The sequence below is a fragment of the Pocillopora verrucosa genome, chromosome 2 (genome assembly GCF_036669915.1).
Source record: "Pocillopora verrucosa isolate sample1 chromosome 2, ASM3666991v2, whole genome shotgun sequence".
NCBI classification, from domain to species: Eukaryota; Metazoa; Cnidaria; class Anthozoa; order Scleractinia; family Pocilloporidae; genus Pocillopora; species Pocillopora verrucosa.
Genome location: NC_089313.1, coordinates 16,046,598 through 16,066,608, shown reverse-complemented (window position 1 = coordinate 16,066,608; position 20,011 = coordinate 16,046,598). Strand labels below are relative to the sequence as shown.

Below are 20,011 nucleotides of genomic sequence, written 5' to 3'. Positions count from 1 at the left end.
CCACCACATTATCCAGAAAAACTTGATCAACACATTTTCAATGTAATCTTACTAAATAATACATAAGTATTAAGTGCCCCTTTTGTCAAATGACTGGGCACTGGCGTCTTCGGGTCGACCCTTTATATACACAATGTGTATGAGTAAAAGCTTTGAAATACGACTACAATTTATCACTTTTTGATTCCAAGGAATTCAACTGTCAGATGACACTTCCTATCAGCGATTCGTGCGTTGTAGAATATTTTTCTCCTTCATGTCCACCCTAAAACGGAAAACTTCTTACACGAGGAGGATTTTTTTTTTCTTTTTATGGCATACATTCGAAGCTAAAATGAAGATGTATGGCGTATTATTACAATTTAATCAATTTACCTCATTTGCATCAATTGGCTCAGAACTTCTTAACTTTCGTGATGAAGGCCAATTTACATTCTCTGTCTAAAATGTCTGTCTGTCTGTGACACTGCTTAATTAAAAAGCCACGAATTGCCAATACGAGACATCTATAATTTTTCAAGGCTGGCATCCATTTCATTAAATATGTTGTTTTCATAAAGAACATCTATACATTTTATTTTCCACAATCAGAGAAAAACACTCGGGCTCTTCCAAGCCATACAAATTATTCCTGAGAATGAAAAACATTGCAAAATACAGTTCGACGTTTCTCTTTGCCAATCATTTCACCGAGCTTAGTAGTCTTCGGATTAAGTGAGATTCACTGTAAACTAGAAAAGCGGAGTCATCAAGCAGAGTAATAATCTAATGGGGGTAGAAGCGGATACATGAACCCGTGTATCGTGGCAATTAAATTAGACTCACGATTCATGAATTTTCACGTTTTACACCTGGAAATCATGAATTACCAGATAAAGTCAAATAAATCATGAACATTTCACAAAATTTTTGATGAATCATGAATCATTGGGCTAGAAAAAGACAGGAGTCACGAAACTCGACGGTAAAATAATTCTGCTTCCAACCCAGGAATTTTGAAACAAATATTCGATGAATTCAGCTAGTAAAGTAATTAACTTTTTTTTTCTTACATAAATAGTAAGAATTTATCTTCTAATATCATTGAGTTTCTAGTACGATAATTGTGAGGGATCGACAAGTAAATGCAAAGTGTTGAATGACACGTACCTTGGTCAAAGTGTTAGCCTGAAAAAGCTGTCGTCGACCGAATCTTGTACAAAAGTCATGACGAAGGACAGGAACATCATAGAAGTTAGAGGGTCTTAAAAAATGAATATATTTGTATTCGAAACCACTCCTTGTAAGAACAGTGGGTATTTGCGAGCTTTTTCCTTTAAGCTTTTCTCGCACTGCGGGATTAGTTGATTATTTTGGAGCAACAATTATCATGAAAATAAAGAGCGGAAAAACGCGATTTATCCTTACAACAAAGTTTCCACCTCTTTCAAGGTCTTATTACAAAACTGTTCATTAGCTCACTCGGACGGTACCTCTGGAAGCAGAAGTTTTCTCAGCTTTGTTAAGCAGTATCTCCTTGTTCGCTTGAATTATCTTTTAATCACTCAAACTTTGAATTCTCTTCGCCTGAGCTCGCTTTAATTGTCTTGATTGTGACTGCCTTTTCATTTCAGCCTTATCGGCTGCCTGCATCGAGGGTGAAAGTTTCCTTACTTCTTCCCTGAAGGCTACAAAATGCTTTGCAGATACTTTGAAGCACAAATCAATTTATGTAAAGTAAAAGAAAAGGCTTCAGAGCTTCGAGATGGGCATGATATTCACGTCACTGAGTCGTTTGAAGTATTTGAAAACATAGGCATGCGTAGCATGCAAGAGTTATTTATTCGGCTGGGTGGATTGAGGTGGGACAGTTTGTGTACTTAATGTTTTCGTTTTTGTCGCCGAAAAGAGCATAACTTTTAAAACGAAAATATCGCATAAATTCGAAAGACAGAAAAAAAAGCCTAATTTATCTGAACTCACACAGATATTATGTGGTCTACTGTCTCTATTATCTAAACACTTCTAAGAAATGAAATACATCGGTGCCACGTTTACTGTTGTCTCCTTCGCAGCCGTTGTTTGGTCTCGTCACACAACGCCCCCTATTTCACGGTTGCGAAAGAGAATACGCCAACTGCCGTCCCTCTAACAGATAAAAAAATAAAAACTATTCGTTTACAGTTAGTTACCTCAAAAATATAATTTCGAGTAATTTTACCACGAAAAGCAAACTGAAACTCTGCTGTACCTCAAATAGACCCTGACCAAAGATATATTGCGATCTCGAGTAAGTGAAGATACATTGAACAAGAGAAAACGATACTATTTGAAAGAGGGGGTCCTTGATTGGTTGTCGCCTATCTGGACTTTGCCCTCTGTGTGTTAAATACGTGATAAAATGCCTGTTGTTTTACAAGGAATTAACCGGCAATTGGGTTAAGTCCAAGGGAGCTTAAAGCGACTTTAACTCGTCAAAAAAGTCAAACGCGAGAGAATTGCGTGGAAAATCCAATATCAGAAGTATTTAGTTTTATGTTAATTTTTTTCAGTGGGGTTGGACAATGCGTTTAGAATACGTGGTAAATCCAGGCCCCGGTTGTTCGAAGGTTGGGTGGATAACGCTATACGTTTTGCTATCACTTACCCGCTGGATAGCGATTTATTCGTTGGATAGTGTTATCCGCCCTTTATACAACTGGGCTCAGTGCGAAGTCTTATGTGGAAAAATTGGAATTTGATTAGTGGAATACAGTTCAATCACGTGAAAAATTGCTTAATGTTCATGTAGTGCAGTGATTGGGTATGTTCTGATTAGACTTTGGAAGTTGTTTTCATGGTACTTGATGGAATGTAAGTTGTTTGGCGTATGCGTTGTGAGTAAAGGAGCGGCAAAAACACGTTTTAACTTTAAAATTTAAAGGGGAACCTTTCATATCCCAATAAATCTCGACCTTTATCAACGAGGTTCTCGCGAAGGCCACAAACCATTACACTTAACATTCTTTGTGCACAGCTCCCTAATCCATGACATCATTTACAAGAAAACAATATCCAAACGCTGTGATTGGTGCAAGATATCCAAATGCTTGGATATGATTGGTGCGAGGTACATACCCTAATGCGGCAACCTGATTGGTGCGAGATACATACCCTAATGTGGCAGTCTGATTGGTACGAGATACATACCACTCTATACGCTTTAAAAAAAAAAAGAAAAAAAAAACCTGGAAAAGGCTGCTCCCCGCCCCTTCAGCAGTGAATCTGGGAACTTGTACATTGTCGCTGACACGAGCAGCGTGGGCTCGTAAAGTCAATTCCCGCGAGATTTGCACGCGATTTGTGAATGATAAACTGACGCAAAGTGGAGGTGTACCACACATCTGTGCTTCGGAAACGTCTTCATTGAATTGTCCCAGTCCGTCGTTTATCAAGCTCCTTAGATTTCTTCCAGACGTCAGATAATCTGTTGCCACTTAATTTCCTTTACAACCTCAGCTGATTCACATGGGACGCGATGGACTTATTTCGCCATTGTTTAAACGCTGTGTAAAGAGAAATTTCCTAGAGAACCAAAATTAACAGGTAAGACACTTAACAATGGACACATTGTCTTTATGCGCTTTCAAGACTTCATTTGCACAAAATCAAAGAACTCCTAGTGTATTTTAACAAAGCCTGAATTAATCCTTAAATTTGGCGCTTGAATTAGTTAGTCAGCTCGAACAAAAATATTTCAGTAGCCACGGTAAAAAAATTTTATCGGTGACAACGTTTTTCGGATGGTATCCTTCGTTTAAAATGTTTTCGGAACACATTGGTTATTTTTAAGAGTTATGGTATAGTGTGGTAACTTTCCTGGTACTTTAAACCAAGACATAGCCCCGAAACAGTGATGGAATTACCTCGAAAGTACGTTCAGAGTGAACTCGGGTGTGAAGGCATTTCTCGCTTGGCGCCAGGGAAAGAGAGATCTAGTATGAAAAGCGCGACTATCGGGAACAGTTCTCGTAAAAGTACTCTTTCTTCTTTTCACAGTGAGCGATACGAGCCAGCAGTTAAAGTTTTATCGACCTGTGATCAGTTCTCGAAGATTAATTCCACGAGTGAGTGTCATGGTGTTGTGAGGTCAAATGTTGCTTCTGGGAATCATCAAATGTCAAGTTTTGAACGGGCTTGCTACGAGGATTTTCAAACATACATCCCTGAAATTGCACATGAAACGCAGTTTATCTACCCTAGAAAACTTTACGAAAACAATGCAGTTTATGGTGGTTTATCTTCACCTAATTCAGTTGTCAATTGTGACAATGAATTGACACATTATTCCAGCGCCAATAGTCACACAGTCACACCAAGTTCAAGACACTGCTTGTATAATGATAGAATGGATGTCTTTGCTTGTGAAGGCCATGAAAGGAAGGTTACACCAGGGGCATCCAACATGCTAGGGGGTCCTAAGTTCATGGATGCAACTTTCAGCTCATGCACACAAAGTGGATATCCATGGAAACAAGAATTAGAACCAAGTCTTCATGAAAGTATGAGATTTTCTAAGGGTGCATACCGAGGTACACCAAACAAGGTCGTGAGCCATTTCAATCAGTCATTATGTCCAACTGTGAGTATCCGGGTGGATATTTCATGTCCACTTTCTTCATGCAGTGATGATAAAGTGTCATGCTGTTGTGGAGATGCTTATTCTGAACATCCAGTGCAGAATTCCCATTGTTTTAGTGAGGTGCTGGAGAAACGGAATATTGTTGGTTACAGGCAAAATGAACTGCAAAACATTCCTATGGCAACAGTGAAAAGTAAGGTAAACTCTTGCAACAATCAGATTAGCTGTGGTCATGTCTGTTCCAGTGGTGGGATTGCTAGTGCATCAAATTGGCAGCTTAAATCAGATTGCTTTCCAGAGGGAAATTTCAAGCCTTTTCCACAAAATCTAGACTCTCCACTTGAGAACAACAGCTGCATAGAAAGGTGGAATAGTGGAATATTCGACATGGGCCCAGCTATGCTGAATGGGAATTACATAACAGATGAAAAAAGATTGTGTCCATGGATTGGGTCTGATTGCTCTGAAAATGGGTTGACATGTCGTAAAGAAAAAGATGAAACTCTTAACTCATGTGCAATAAAGAATGAGAAGAAGATGGGAAGTGCTGACCACTCTCCACCTGAAAATTCTTGTATTTTGATGGAGAAACATTTGAAAAATGTGGATTTTTCCAACCAAGGTCAGATACCTTCTAAAGAGTTTTCCTTTTCCAGAACTGAAATGAATCATTCCTATCAGAAGAGTCATAGTGGTAAGGGGGGCATGGAATGCATTGAACTGACACCCATCAATCCAAGAAAGATCTTTGGACAATGTAGATATCAAACTAGTGGAATTGTAGATGAGAAGTACAGTTATAAAGAAGAAGCACCAGCCCAGACAAAAACCTGGCAGAGTCCTCCCAACAAAGATACATATTCACAGCTTTGTGGTGAAAGTCCTGTTAAGGCAAGAAACAAGGGAGGGCTGATTGAGGCATTGTTGGAGAGAGATCCATCATCTCCTATTGCAAACCTTTCTAATTTGGTTGCCAGGATGCATCCTGACCATGCAAACATCATGACTGGAAAAAAGAATCAAAAATTTGATGGTGTGTAGAAATTAGGAATGCCTTTTCCCTTTGCAATATTACTTGTCTTTTCTTTGTTGTTAACTCTAAGATGGTTCATCCCTAGGGCTCAGAAATGAAACAGTCAACAAGAGACGTTCTCATTGTGTCTGCCCAAACTGTCTTAATGGTCTCAACAGTGGAACTGGAAATGTGCAGCAAAGGTCACATAGTTGTCATTATCCTGGATGTGGCAAGGTACTTGACAAGATGTAAATTCAGTTTTAAAAAAGGGGCTGTTTATCCTAAGTTAAATACAACTGCATGTACTTGTGCTGTTAAGTGATGGAACAGTGATAAGTTGTTATGTCTTTCATTGTGCCATGCCAGTTTTAATCAGGAGTTCCCTGTCCCAAAATGGCCTCTTTCATTTCATACACACTGTCAGGTTTTCAGACAAATGTACCATCAGGTCAACATTTATCAATAGTAGTCAAGCATCTCTTACTAGTATGATAATTAACCATTACAGTCCCTTAGACTTCAAATTAAGTGGTGGATGTTTTTTTCATCTCCATGCTATGATATGTAGGTCATGAAAACCTTGTTTTGACCAAGGTATGCTGAACAGCATCCTCAAGTTCTGTGTTTTTTTTGTTTTGTTTTTTTTTTCATGCAGGTTTACGGGAAAACGTCACACTTGAAGGCTCATTTACGCTGGCACAAAGGAGAAAGACCATTTGTCTGTAATTGGGTTAGTTTGTTTACACAGAAGTGGGGGAGAACCCAATCACCTGATCACTTTACTTTACCACCACCTTTGCAACAACTTCTGACAAACCTCTGACATCTTTTTTTAACCATGAAATTTAGTTTTCCTTCCCTTAGGTAACACATTTCTTTTTTTCTTTTTGGATTTTTTAAGTATTCCCTCAATCTCTCTCTCCCTCATCCTACTGAACCACTCCTTCTCTTTTTTGCATCACCCACCTTTCACCTTTATTTTCACCCCATGGAATTATCAGCAGTACTGATGCACATTACCCATTATCTCTTATACCACACTTTCTCAATTTAAATTTGGAGTTACAGTGGATAGATGACATAATCATGAAAGTTAAAAATCATTTATCTCTTTCTAGAATACTGGAGCTCGTTGTTGTGGCAAGAGCTTTACTCGTTCAGATGAACTGCAGCGGCACTTGAGAACACATACAAAGGAGAAAGCTTACACATGCACTATTTGTAACAAAGCATTTGGCCGAAGCGATCATCTAAGTAAACATCTCAGAACCCATGAGGGGAAAGGGAGAAAGGCTGTTCATGACAAGGATGGTGGAGAAGATTATGATAATCACAATAACGACAACCCAACCGACATTGTAGATGATGATGATGATGATGATGTTTTTGTAGATTACTAAGGTCAAGGAAATCCTTTTTTAATTTTTCATTATTAAATAGCTCTGATATTTATGAGTGATACAAATTTGTTATTTCCCTTGGGAAAAAAGTGTTTTATAAAATGTTTGATTATAGCAGTTTGATGGATGCCTCAATTCTTATGATTGGTTTCTATCTACTATTTAACCCTTTAACTCCCAGGAGTGATCAACAGGTAACTTCTCCCTATAATATTTAAAACATTATCTGCTAACAGGTCATGAGAATATTCAATCTTATCAGTTCCAAGTTGTTATCTCTATCTGACACCAAATTCTGGTAATGTATTTACTGAGAAATGTGAGGCAGCTAATGGGGAGAATTTACTTTCAGGTCTTGGGGGTTTAAAGGTTAATATTCATGTGGGTTTAATTTCCTTTAAGATTGTGCTTGAAATATTTTTGGGAGAATGCTGTAAAATATTAGTACAGTTCTATTGATATTGTGGTCATTTCCTCGATTGTAATTATGTTGTTTGAGACAAGCTTTTTCAAGTTTTTGATGTTTGGTAACTTTTTTCACAATTATCACCAATAAAATAATAGTCTATTTTATGACAAAGAAACACTTTTTTGTACTGAATTTATTGTTGTGATATGACTATTTAATATATTTTGTCATTTAGTTGTAATAAAATTAAGCACAATTTAAAGTTTTCAGTTTCTATCAGGAATCTGTGTGTCCATTCAACTAGTAAAAATTTGACAAAAAAAATCGAGAAAGAAGCAGTGTGATGAAGGCTAACAAACGTCAAATGATCAAGCTTGATTTGCACTGTGGTCAGCTTGTTTCACGCCCAAATTGTTTATCAGTTTGCTTATTTTTTCTCCTGGCAGAGTGCCTCAATCAAGGTTTTAGCTTTGTTGCAAAAGCTGGAAAATTTATGGTCAACCAATTACTAGTTATATCACCCATACAGCTTTAACTGGGCTATGCTACCAGGTCATAGTCTCCAAACAGCCCCTTCACCCTCCCTTGAATCCACCACTACTTTTGAAAGTGTTATACTGTCTTAAAAAATGAGGTCATGGAAAGAATTAAAACAAAAATATACAATGATGTTTCTCATAAGCAAAATGTATTATTTTCCTTGTAATTCATGAACATACTAATACATCTCACATTCAAAATTAGGCATCAATACATGCTGGTGTATAACTGATAAATGTGGCAAGGAATACAAATAATAATACCAAACTTCTCTCATTTGTCAGGCATATTTAAAATTTACAGCCTTAAAATATGTACCTATTCAATCTTTTTTAATTCTTTGCTATTTACAAGCATGAAACAGAGCTCCTTTAAACTGAAGTTTCTATCAAATAGATCCAACATGGTGATGATAACCAATTAATTCTTCAGAATCAAGGTCAGCAATAGCTTAGGGTGATCTGGTGAACTTAGTGTTACTTAACAATTTTTTCTACTAAAATCTGCCCAGTCCAAATTTTCAAATTTTCTCTGGTTTGGAGAAAAATCCCATAATGTGCCTTCTTGATCACATGTGTTCATCAAACATGGAGTTAACACTTCACAAAAATTATATCAGGCTAGCACAATTATATGCCTAGTTCCTAGACTTCTATGTTTTTGTGTTTATTTCAAATGTAATAAAGAAGGAATCAATTTGAAAAGGCCAAAAAGGATCATCAAAATTTGACCTTTAAAATATTTTGGACCAGGATGCTCTCTTAACATACTAAATAAGATGAATGCATCCTTATTAGACAAAAACATGTCATTGTGAAATACAAAGACATCAGAAGTGTTTAGACTTCTCAATAAACCTAAGGGCCTAAGAGTGAAAAGAAAATGGAGATTCTGGACACTTAATAAGCCTTCCACTCCACGACACAATCTAATAGTTCCCTTCCATACTAATTGAAATAAAGAGAAGAAAAAGAAAAAGAGAGAGAAAGGTAAATATCCCTGCTGTTACAGAAAATCATAATAAGTTCCAAGGAAAAATCTCCGTAATCTCAAAATGTAAATTTTTTTTTCCAAAGAACTAAAATACTTGCTAATCCCAGAGTCAATCACCTGTTCTTGATGTGAGTGTCCAAAATGTGAAACTGGGAAATTGAGATTTGACGATGTTCATATTATTGCCAGTCAAAAGGTTGAGCCTATTATGCATTGATCCTGGTGTGGGAATATCTCATCTCTCTTACTTCTGTCCAACACAATTTGCAGGACTGGAAGTGTTGATCAACCCTTTGGCCTCTAAGAGTGACTAGCATCTAATTTCTCCCTACTATATCACCCTTGAATCAAACATGAAAGTTATAAGAATTGAGGATATGATCACCGACTAAAGCAACTCTTGATTGTTAAACAAATTCTCCTAATCAGCTTCTTTGGAATGTATGGAGAACAATATGGAGAATATGCATACTGATGTTAAGAGGTAAAGGATTAACATACATATAATAAACTGCAATAACACTTAAATACTGAAATGCATACCAACAGCTTAAGAATATTAATGTAATGCTGCTGATGCCAATTACAACAATGTACTTATTTCAATAGTTTACCCCTATTTTTGTGTGCGAAAAACCTACATACCAAGACATTAGGTTTGGTAGTTACATATAGGTTAATTTCTAGGGGCAGCACTGTGTATGTGTATCCAACACAGGCACAAAGGTGTGCCACAAAGCATCAGCTGAAACTGGAGCCACCAAAGCAATAAAAGGAAATCTCTTACTCAATTAATTTTTATTTCCCAGAAGGCGTATTAAAAGTCAAGTTCCAGCCATTGATCTTTAGTAATTTTACATCCTCGCATGTTGAAGGAGAATGTATTTGAAAATTTCAATTACTGCTTTTAGTTACAACTAGGTTGTTGGGTGATTTATACCATTCAGAAAAGTGTCAGGTAGGTTGAAATTGCTTGATATTTAAATCAGCTGTCAAATTACCTTTTATTGCTATGGCTCCAGTTTTATCAGATGCACTATAATAAGTCAAATATTTGAAGATAAATAACTTAGTTTTACTACCTGTAAAACTGTTTGCACAAAAATTTGATTGTATCAATTTATGTCATAGTTTCAGTACCTCAGGATACCTTGAGTTGTAAATAACTTAAGAAACATCATAAAATTATCTGCTTCAGGAACTACTCTTGCCATTACCAATTTCCTTTTTCTTTACGCATTTTCTGCAAATCCGCAGCATCTCTCCTGGCTGCAGGGCAAATAATGGTTTGATATGTGAAGGAGCTTCAGTGCGCATAACACATCTGTATGACTTCACAACCTTTTCATTGCATCCTGCACATTTCACAGGTACTTGATTTCTTCTTGTCATAGAATGCCCCTTTACTAGATAAAAAAAAGCCAAAAAAACAAAACATCACTGATGTGGTCAAATAAATATATCGTTACCTTTTTTTGCCCTAATAATGTACATGAAAAATTACATGTTTCTGATTGGTTGAAAACAATTATTGCATTCACATGTAACAGGAGGGCAAATTACAAATAGCTCATGCATGCTTTCAAAATTTTGTTTGTGTCGACTTTCTATGATGTTTTTTCATGTACATTATTTACAAGTAATAACAAGGTTTCTCTTGCAATTTGGTGTAATAAGCACTTTTAAATATTTCAAAGACTATAAATTGCACTCATGCAATTTTGTTGTCTTTGAAAAATTTACTTGTGCTTATTAACACCAAATTTCACTCAAAATCATGTTTAACTTATTACCTATACTAATTGTTTTCTGTGCATTTAAGCCAATGCACACAAATGTGTCTTGCTCCCAGATTCCATTCCCCAAGTTCATGCTGAGTATGAATAATTTCATAGGAATAGTCCATCTCGAAACCCTCAAAATGCTCTCTATGTTTAGTATAATCAGGGGCAAACTCCAATAGTATGCTCCCTCAAGTATACATGTCATGCAAAATGACCTTGGAGCATGCTTTAGGAGCAAAAACCCTTATGTAAGATGGCCTCAAAAATTTACATATTTTTTTATTTTTGTGCATGTATGTATTAACCCTTTCACAACAAATTCTTGTAACTAATTTACAGGGAAATGTGTAGCAGCTAGGGGGGGAATTGGGAGTAAAAGGTTTGATGTTAATTAATTTTTTTTTTCTGCTGAAATGTGTTCTCACCTTCTTTATCTGGTTCTTTTGCATCTTTAGTTTCCTTTGCATAAGTATGCTCTTGCTTTACTTTGCTTGAAGCAGTACTTGCGGAAGATGGTGTATCATTAGTTTTCCTGGACATTTTCTCAAGCAAGGCAGCAGCAACAGCCCTCCTTTTGCCACCAGGAGTTTCATCTGTTTTTTTCTCTGCCTCTGACTCAGAAAATGAAGCCAGTCTCTTTCGGGTCATTACTGTAGGCATTATTTGTTTATCTTCGCGTTTTCTGTCAGGAGTCCCTGAACTTCTTCCCTTCCTTGGTGATGCAACTTCAGAAGAATCTGTCCCTCTCAATACAACTGGAGAGAGTGATGCTGATCGTCTTCCCCTCGTCATAATAATATCCAAAATGCTTTTAGAGTCTGTTGTTTTTTCCTTGACTTCCTTTGACTCTTTGGGTTCCTCTGTATTTTTAGATTCCAATTTACTTTCTTCAAGTTTTTCTCCTTCTTTTTCATTCTGTTTATCTTTTGGTTCTTTGTCTGTTACAGTCATTTTTGAATTCATTTCTTCTCTGTTCTTCTCTTTAGAGCTTGTTTTTGAAATGTCCTCCACATCAATAGTAGAAACATCTTCACTTGCTTTTGATTCAGCACATATATTTTCTGTCACTTTTTCTTTTTCCTTAGGCACATTTGAAACATCAACATCATTTATCTCTTGAGAGTCCCCACTTTTACTCATCAACAAATCTGTATCATCTTTCAAAACACCCTCACTTGGTGATGATGAATCACTTTCCTTACCTTTCACTTTGCTGATACCAATCATAGACTTCATTGACTGTGTCCCAGAATCTACTTTCACTGACACTGACTTCAGCTTACTTGCTGTAGCAGTTTCTTTTTCAACTGTACTGTTATTGTTCGCTTTTTCTGTCAAGTTCGTATCACTTTTTGGTACATTGCTTTTTGGTAAGGTTGATGATGCCTTACTACTCACATTAGAACCTTTGTTTGATTTTCCAACATCAGTCTTTGATGCTCCTTTGACAATTGTCTGAATGCCCTTTGGCACAGCTGACACAAACTTCACATTCACTATTTTATATTCTTTAGTCAACACTCCCTTTGTTGATGGAGCCTTCTTTGTTTGTACAGCTGGTGTGCACAATTTCTTTGAAGCTGGTTGAGGTTTGGACTTCTCATCCTTTCCACTCTCTTTTCTTTTCTTGTCATCTCTTACTGGTGACTTTACACTGTTCTTTTCCACACTCGTGACCTTTGCTTTCTCACTTCCCTTGACAGAATTGACCTTTCCAATTGTTTTGGCATTTTTGATCAGCTTGGCAGTGTGAAGTTTTGCAAGTTTTCCTTTGACAACCTTCACTTTCCCTTTGCCAGCTCCTGTCCCGTTATCAGCTTCTTTGGGTTTCTTATAAGGCATACACCTACGGCAAACTTTGACAATCTTCACTCCAGGGGTAAACAGATGCTTGATTTTATCAGGGGCATTTTCCTTCTTGTAACAGCTGTAGGATTTTGTGACCAGTTTGTCACAAAGAAAGCAGACTATTCCACAAGTTCTTTCTGTAGTAGATGTCTGGCCATCTGCAGATTTAAAAATAAAACAATAAAATTGAAAGTTGAAGGAAGTAATTGGAAAGAGATTGAACATGACCATGTTTTCATCTTCTCCATCGTTTTCATTTTCTCCATCATACTTTACCAGTCCCATAAATAATCCTTTACACCGTAATATCAGTGTGCATATTCTCCACACTGTTCTCCTTACATTTCTGATGATAAGGATAAGTGAAACAATCAAGAATTTCTTAAGCTGGTGATCATTTCCTAATTAATCTCACGACTCTAATTTTTGATTCAAATAAGGTACAGATTAGAATTACCTGTCTTTTTCTGAGGCTCTTGTTTAACACCACTATCCACTTTGGCTGCCTTTGGAAGAGGAGACTTCACAGGCTTAGGGATTGCATTATGAGATGGTGACATCTTACCCTTGGGGGGTGGTAAGGCATAGGCATGGTCCAGAAATGTCAGCTTGTTATTGATGTTGTTTATCTCAGAATTCTCTGATCCACTCAGAGCTGTTGGCAGTGAATTATTGTGATCCACAAGTTTTTTAAGATTTTCTGTTACATTTACTGGAGCATTATTTTCGTTCTGTTTCTCAACTTGCTCACTTGCTTTATCCTTGTCCTTTAGGCTGTCAACATCTCCATAAAGTGTGAAACAATTTGGTGTAGAATTGTATTTTCCACTTTGATGCCTCACAACAGTCACAATTCCAACACTTTTAACAGGAGAGGGTGGTGTAACTACACTTTGCTTAAAATTCCCATTTTCAGCCAAAATTAGTTTAGGGAATTGTCCTTCTTTATTCTTTGTTTTACTTCCACTCAACATAAATCTTTCATCTTCTACTTCCATTTCATCTTCATCAGCCATTGTTTCATCACAGAGGAGGTCCTCATAGGGCCTTTTCAACCTTTTCTTGAGGTCTCGTGCAATGTAATCCATACCTTTAGAGGCACGATTGTAGGTAACACCAAGAGGTGTCCGCAGATGAATCCTCTGGCTAGTCTTGGAACGTAGCAATATGAGCGCCAGGTTTTGCCGGCAGCGCTCTCGTGAGCTGAAACATCTTTTGCAAACCCTGAGGCGGTCATGCTCTGGGGTGACAAAGCTTTTTAAGTGCACTGGTGCACTGGTGCGACTAATGAAACGGTAAGACTTGAATGCTCTTAACCCACACACATCACATCTTGGTGGTTGCTTGGGAACACCTGTGGAAAGAAAATGAAACTGGGCTCTCATCTGCACTATTGCTTTTGGACAACATAATAATCTATACATTTACAAAAGAATAGACTTATACAAAAGTATAGACATTTATGTTGCCTGTACCATTCAGTATTAATAAAGGATTACCAAACTTCATGTGCACCAAAAAAATTCTGTAAGGTTACATGTCTTGCTTAGCCAGTGATTGAACCTACACCTCTCAATCAAACCTTTAAGTCCCAAGATGAAATAAGTATTTCTCCTTTCTGACTGCCATACAGTTCCTTATAAATTAGACAGGAGAATTTGGCGTTATAAATGAACACCCTCTAGCTGATAAGCTTGTGCGTTCTCAGAACTTTTTTGCACAATAACATATTGGAATCACAAGGAGAAGTAACATGTCAATCACTTCTGGGGGTTTAGGGGGTAAGAATCCAGTATGCCAACCACTAGACCACCATGTCTTCCATACCTGGGATTCAAAAAAAAAAAAATCTCTAATATCTATTGTGTCTTCCATTTCAGTCACAGTGTTATTATTCCAGGATAAATTTTTTAGAGAAATCCTTCCAAGTCTGGGATTTTTCTCATGTAAGAACATGAGATGGACTCCAAAGCTGAACTAGAACTAATATTGACAAACTTAGGCAAATAAAAAACTTGTAGGGGTTTGGGGTTTCACAATGTTCCCACTTCCTGGTCTAATAATTCTTAGCAAATTTTTTTTCATGGATCTCTCAGACCCTTGTACTGTCAACTCACCTTTCTTGACTTCCTCTTTTTCTTCCTCTACAACGGTTTGTTTGTCATTTACTTGTTCATCATCACTGACACTCTCCTGATCACTGACGGTGGGTGATGCTGGATCCGATGATGGTGTGGGTGGTAATAAATATGACCTGCTGTTACTATGACACCAAAATTGTTAATTAAAGTACTAAATGAGGCATTTCATGATTGAGGAAGCTTTAGCAGTAAATAGTTTCATCCCACTAGTAATAATTCATTGTGTAGTCCAGCTGATCATCCAGGTAAGAGAAGTCCTGAGAAGGACTGTTGTTGGTAGTTATGGCTGATGTTTCAACAACTTAGGGAAAGTCATCATCAGAGTTGAGACATGACTCTGATGATGACTGCTGTTAAAGCATCAGTCTCTAATACTACCAATAGTCCTTCTCGGGACTACCCTCATCCTCCAGATTACAAGATCAGTCAAATTTTGTGTCTAGAGGCTCACTGATGAAACCAAAATTATTGAAATTCCCCTGATCAATTCTCATTTACCGCTCAAACACATTTCCTTGTAAACTGGCTGAGAGAATTTAAAATTTTGTCTACACAAAACCTTTCACTGAAAACTTAATCCAATCTCACAACTTATTGGCTGGATATTGTCTTGAAAATGCAAGAAGAGGTAAGTTGCTAACTACTTAGGGAATCAGTAAATCAATCACAATTCATCACTGTTGATGAAGTGCATATTTAAGTTTTTCAGCTAAACAAATAATTTTTCCCACACATCTAATGGCAAAATATTTTATACATTGAACAATAATTTCTTGTGTAATGACATATATATCTGACATTATATACAGAATACTTATTTCATCAAAACTCTTTTGGCTGATGAGATCATTGAAACTTCACTAGCTGAAGTCAGTGCCAAACTTAATTAATGATGTACGATGTTTGTTAAATATCAAGCAAATAAGGTATATTTTGCAAAGATAATAGTTGAATTGTAGTTACCTGATAGGCACAGCTGGTCTTAGAGGAGACAAGTGTTCATCCTAAAACAGGAAGTAAAATGTAAATGCTATAAATATTTACCATTTGTTGGACAATCAAGCACTATTTTAATTTCTGTGTCATGACCAGACTCTTTCAGCTCCAGATGTGAAAAACAAACTTTGACTACCAAACTTTAATTTTGGTCCCAACTCAAGCAATTTGGTGGCATGTAGCATTTATGGCTGACAAAGGGCAAACACCTTTCAGAAATTAATCTACATTAATTGGACGAATTATTGATCACTAGGAACCAAATAATTTATCTACCAGCTGACAGGTTTTCAGTAGTTTAAATTGGCCGTAAAAGTTAAAAGATCAAATCATGCAACTGTTAACAATTTGAGCCAACAAAATCTCCAAGTTACAAGTGCCACCATAAATTCCACGTGACACCACTCTTGGCCTTTTGCATGCTGTATGAAATATTGTACACTTACTGGATTCCTAGGAGCTGCAAATTAAAAACTGCCTCTGGGAAATGGTAGCAAATGAAAGTATAACCATCTTAAATGACTTCCATCTACTTTCTTTCACAATAAAACAAAATCTAGCAAAATAACTTTTATGAACAATTTATGTAACATTTCTGTCCACACTTGCTGAAAACAAAACTAGTTTAGTCCATACTGTGAAAAAAAGGCCTTGGCATAACCTATGTCACCATTCATGATCAAAATTAAAATAACCCAAGTTCGCAAACTAGAGACCAGTCAAAGAGGCTTCATGAAGAGACTTGGAAGTTAGGCTTCATTTCGCATCTTATGTTTCAGAGAACGCCCCCTAATCAACAGTTTTCTCTAAGCGCAGTAATGTAAACAACAGAACATCACTAAGAAAACCTCCCAATTGAGGAGTTATGCGCAAATTAAATTTCGATCGCATTGTATAGGAAATGCGCGTCCTGCGTGAATTTTTTAAAGCCAAATGCTGTCACAAATTCGCCATCGCATCGAGGTGTCGAATAATGATTGTGCGCCTGACGCAAAACCTAAGTGTTTGCAACTGTTTCGAGATCAAACCTGTATTTAAAGTTGAGCTGTGTGTCTACCTGACATAGGCAAAATTTTCGTTCAACATTTCAAAAGCATTTCAATAAAAATCGTGCGTAATATGAAGAAGTCGCGCACTTAAGTCAAGCGGAAATTTTTAGTAGTTTGCTCGACGCAATCTCGGCTGTGAGAAAGTACAACTTGACGCACGCAAAGATCGAAGTACCTCTTTTTGTGTTTATTTGCTTTGCGCCATCGCAGCTAGCGCTTCGGTCTAAGATGGAACGTTTTTCTCGATGCAAAGGTGCGAATTTGTTTTAAAACTCAAACATTTATCGGCCAGCGCGTTACTTTTAGTTTCTAAACGGCGCCCGCCGCCATGTTTTAGTACAAAATATGTGCGTTCTAGAATTTTTACGAAAATTCACCCAAGAAAATGACATTTTCGCTAGAATTTTCGTTTATAAAGGTTGCGCACATTGAGATGAATAATACAGTTTAACTGAGTGTTTAAATCTAATTGCCAGTTGCGAGAGATTCCATGCCACAAAACAAATCCTCTTCAATTCGCAAACAGCCGGCCGGCAATAAGGTTTAGGCAGGTCTAAACAAGATCGAAAGCAACACTATTCATTTGTCGGTGCGCATTACTCATATTTAGCCAAAAAACACTCCACTTAGCCTAATATATCGATTCATAAGTAAAAGCGCGAGTAATTTGGCCTTTCCTTGGGCTAAGAGTACGAACGAAGGACGAAATTCTACTCGCAGCCAACGGTTTCTCCCTGTATCCACGCTTAGACGAAGTACGCGAAATGGACAAAATCGCACTCGTTCCACGCCATACACGGCAAATCGTAATTTTTTTCGCCAAAATTCCTTGCGTAAACATCTTACAAGGAAACAGATAAAAAAAGTTCAGCAAATATCTGGATGCGCAAATTCTTAAAAACGAAAAAACGAGAGGAAAGCGGAAAGCGCGTCGCAAAACGGCCTCGATTCTTCAAATTTCGGTCTCTGACCCTATTTTCCAGTTTGCGCCGTGCGCGATCGCCAAAGTCTAACCTTCCTCTACATACCTTTTTTTTCGGAACAGAGACTTCCTCTCGCGTTTCAGTCTTTTTAACGAGCCTGTCTACTATGGTTAGAAGATTTGTTCTGGAAAACAAGAAAAAACACAGAATATGTAAGCGATAGAAAGCGACGTCACAAAACCGAAACGCGGAAACTTCAGTGCGGAAATTTCGCAGTCGATTAACATTTCTCACCGCTTCTTCACTGTTGATTCGAGCGCCATTGCGAAACGATAATTCCCCGAAACCGCGTTTTAAAACTTCGACATTTAGCAAAGGAGATGCGTGAGGGTGTTGGTGAGAGAACTGACCGAGAGAGAATATCCAACGCAAGACTCAAATGAGATTTGCATAAAATTTACAAGTTAGCGCGCCTGGTGTCAACCCAGAATACATTGCAATCTCTCAAAAATTATGGGCTGGTCGGAGAGAAAGTTTATTTTTAGCACATGAGGTAGTCTTTCAAAAATAATTTATTATGATGTAGGCTAAGGTAGAATGAAAATAAATTCAAGTGCTGTCTAGCCTGAAATTATTGAGCATCATAATTTGAGAAGAAACGTTCCTTACAAATTGTAGACACCAATCAAATTCTTCACCTGGTAAAATACTATATGCGTCAAAAATTGCCTCTGAATTTTCTCTTTTGCATCTCAAAACTCATTAATTACTGCAATAGAGATATATTGAGCTGTTTTAAATCCTACATCAGGCAATATGCCACCTTTTCAAGTCTAAGCCTTGGGGAAAAATTCCGAGAATTGCAAATATTTTTTTACAGCCTGAATAGCCGTAAATCGGAGACTTCTGAAAACATAATTTCGAAGTCTTTATTTCAGGTCCTTCGTTGTGCCAGTGGAGGAGAAGGACCGTTTTTTTTTCGCATAAAAAAAAGGGGATAGAAAATCACAATGCTTTGTAAGAGGCTTTCTCTAAACCATATACATGCTGAAGAAGATCGTATGATCTGTACAGAGAACCTGTTGTTCAGAAGAACACTGCTCCTCAAAGAGAAACTTCAGGTTCATGCAGAAAACATTACAAACTTTATCCGTGCAGTTACAGATAGGGTTTGTCGCACATAAAAAACACATTTGACTCATCCACGACAGACTGTGTTGGAACAGTTCTCTTTTATTTGCGCTAAAATCATCGGACCGTTGCGGTCACACAGGATCTTTAGAGCGGGTCTCGAGTGATCCAGTTTTGGATTGATTTTAATCTATTACACCGTGTGATTGTTCCATAAAAATCCCACCCGTGACCCTGTCAAGCAATCAGATGCGAAATCAAAACAAATCGCAAATTCGGGTCTGACTCATGCTTGACGCAGCTTGCTTGTTTTGTACTTTGAGTTTTCAATCAAATCGTGAGAAAATTTCTTTGCTTCGATTAGCGTTCTTAATTACGTTAAGTTCTTTTCTCCAACACTCATAAAAAAAAAAGCGCTCTAAGACACAAGCAAGCGTGGGAGTTCTGTCAACCCTCTTCCGCCTAAATACCCAAGATGGAGAATAAAACGACTGAGAAAAGTTTTGAATGGCACTTTTTCTCATCCTCTCTCAGACTATACCAGTGCACCTAACCGCGCTGGTATAAAGTTGTGAACTGATCTTGTTCTTACTAGTGTCAACTGAAATACGTTCATCTACCAGTTTTTAGTTAGCTTCGCTTCTTTGCTGTGATTTGTGATTTCAGGGTAGAAATTGAATTAAATAAAATACAATCAAGCACTAAGTGATGAATTCGTGTGCCATGAAGTTCTGTCATATATAGATACTGACTCTGTTCCACATAAGGTACATATATTGTGGACTAAAAAGGTTAGTTTTCATACCATAAGCGCCGAAATCAAGACGCTGTTTCTTAACAATATTGTATTCTCACCTGGAGTCTTAAATCCTAAATCTGGTTAGTGGTGCATGCCAAAGTATACATAAGGCTTAGATCACACAGCTCGTGAAGAGGTTGTGAGTAATTTGCTCACCCAGATACGAGTACAGTGTGATGCAAGTCGCGTCTATCCAGTTAACCTGTCTTCTACAACATTGGTCGCATCAGCCGATCCAAAATGGCAAAGCTAATTGATGCTTGTTCAATAATGAAAGAAAAGAAATAGCATTCGTGGGGGTGAAGTTTCCTGTGGTCGTGTATCATGTCTAAAAGAACAAGGGTCACCTTACGGGCTGCAGAACAATCATTTACCATGACTGT

At 37.4% G+C, this 20,011-nt stretch overlaps 2 protein-coding genes across 3 annotated transcripts; one reads left to right on the top strand and one right to left on the bottom strand.

Annotated features, from left to right (window-relative positions):
• Positions 1-3,281: 3,281 nt before the first annotated feature.
• Positions 3,282-7,574, top strand: LOC131780114 (uncharacterized). The gene is made up of 5 exons (XM_059096738.2): positions 3,282-3,564; positions 4,018-5,633; positions 5,719-5,849; positions 6,271-6,345; positions 6,734-7,574. The coding sequence occupies exons 2-5, from the start codon at positions 4,136-4,138 to the stop codon at positions 7,013-7,015; spliced, it is 1,986 nt and encodes a 661-aa protein (XP_058952721.1). The 5' UTR covers positions 3,282-3,564; positions 4,018-4,135; the 3' UTR covers positions 7,016-7,574.
• Positions 7,575-8,066: 492 nt separating this feature from the next.
• LOC131780126 (enolase-phosphatase E1) lies at positions 8,067-18,149 on the bottom strand. Of its 2 annotated transcripts, none has more exons than XM_059096750.2 (7): positions 17,993-18,149; positions 17,804-17,882; positions 15,694-15,734; positions 14,707-14,852; positions 13,047-13,943; positions 11,167-12,747; positions 8,067-10,363 (listed from the first exon to the last, which is right to left on the bottom strand). In XM_059096750.2, exons 1-7 carry the CDS (start codon positions 18,019-18,021, stop codon positions 10,152-10,154), a joined length of 2,985 nt encoding a protein of 994 aa, XP_058952733.2. In that variant the 5' UTR covers positions 18,022-18,149; the 3' UTR covers positions 8,067-10,151. The 2 variants fall into 2 exon arrangements, with proteins under 2 accessions (XP_058952733.2, XP_066018230.1); XM_066162133.1 differs by having other exon boundaries at positions 14,707-14,846.
• Positions 18,150-20,011: the final 1,862 nt, after the last annotated feature.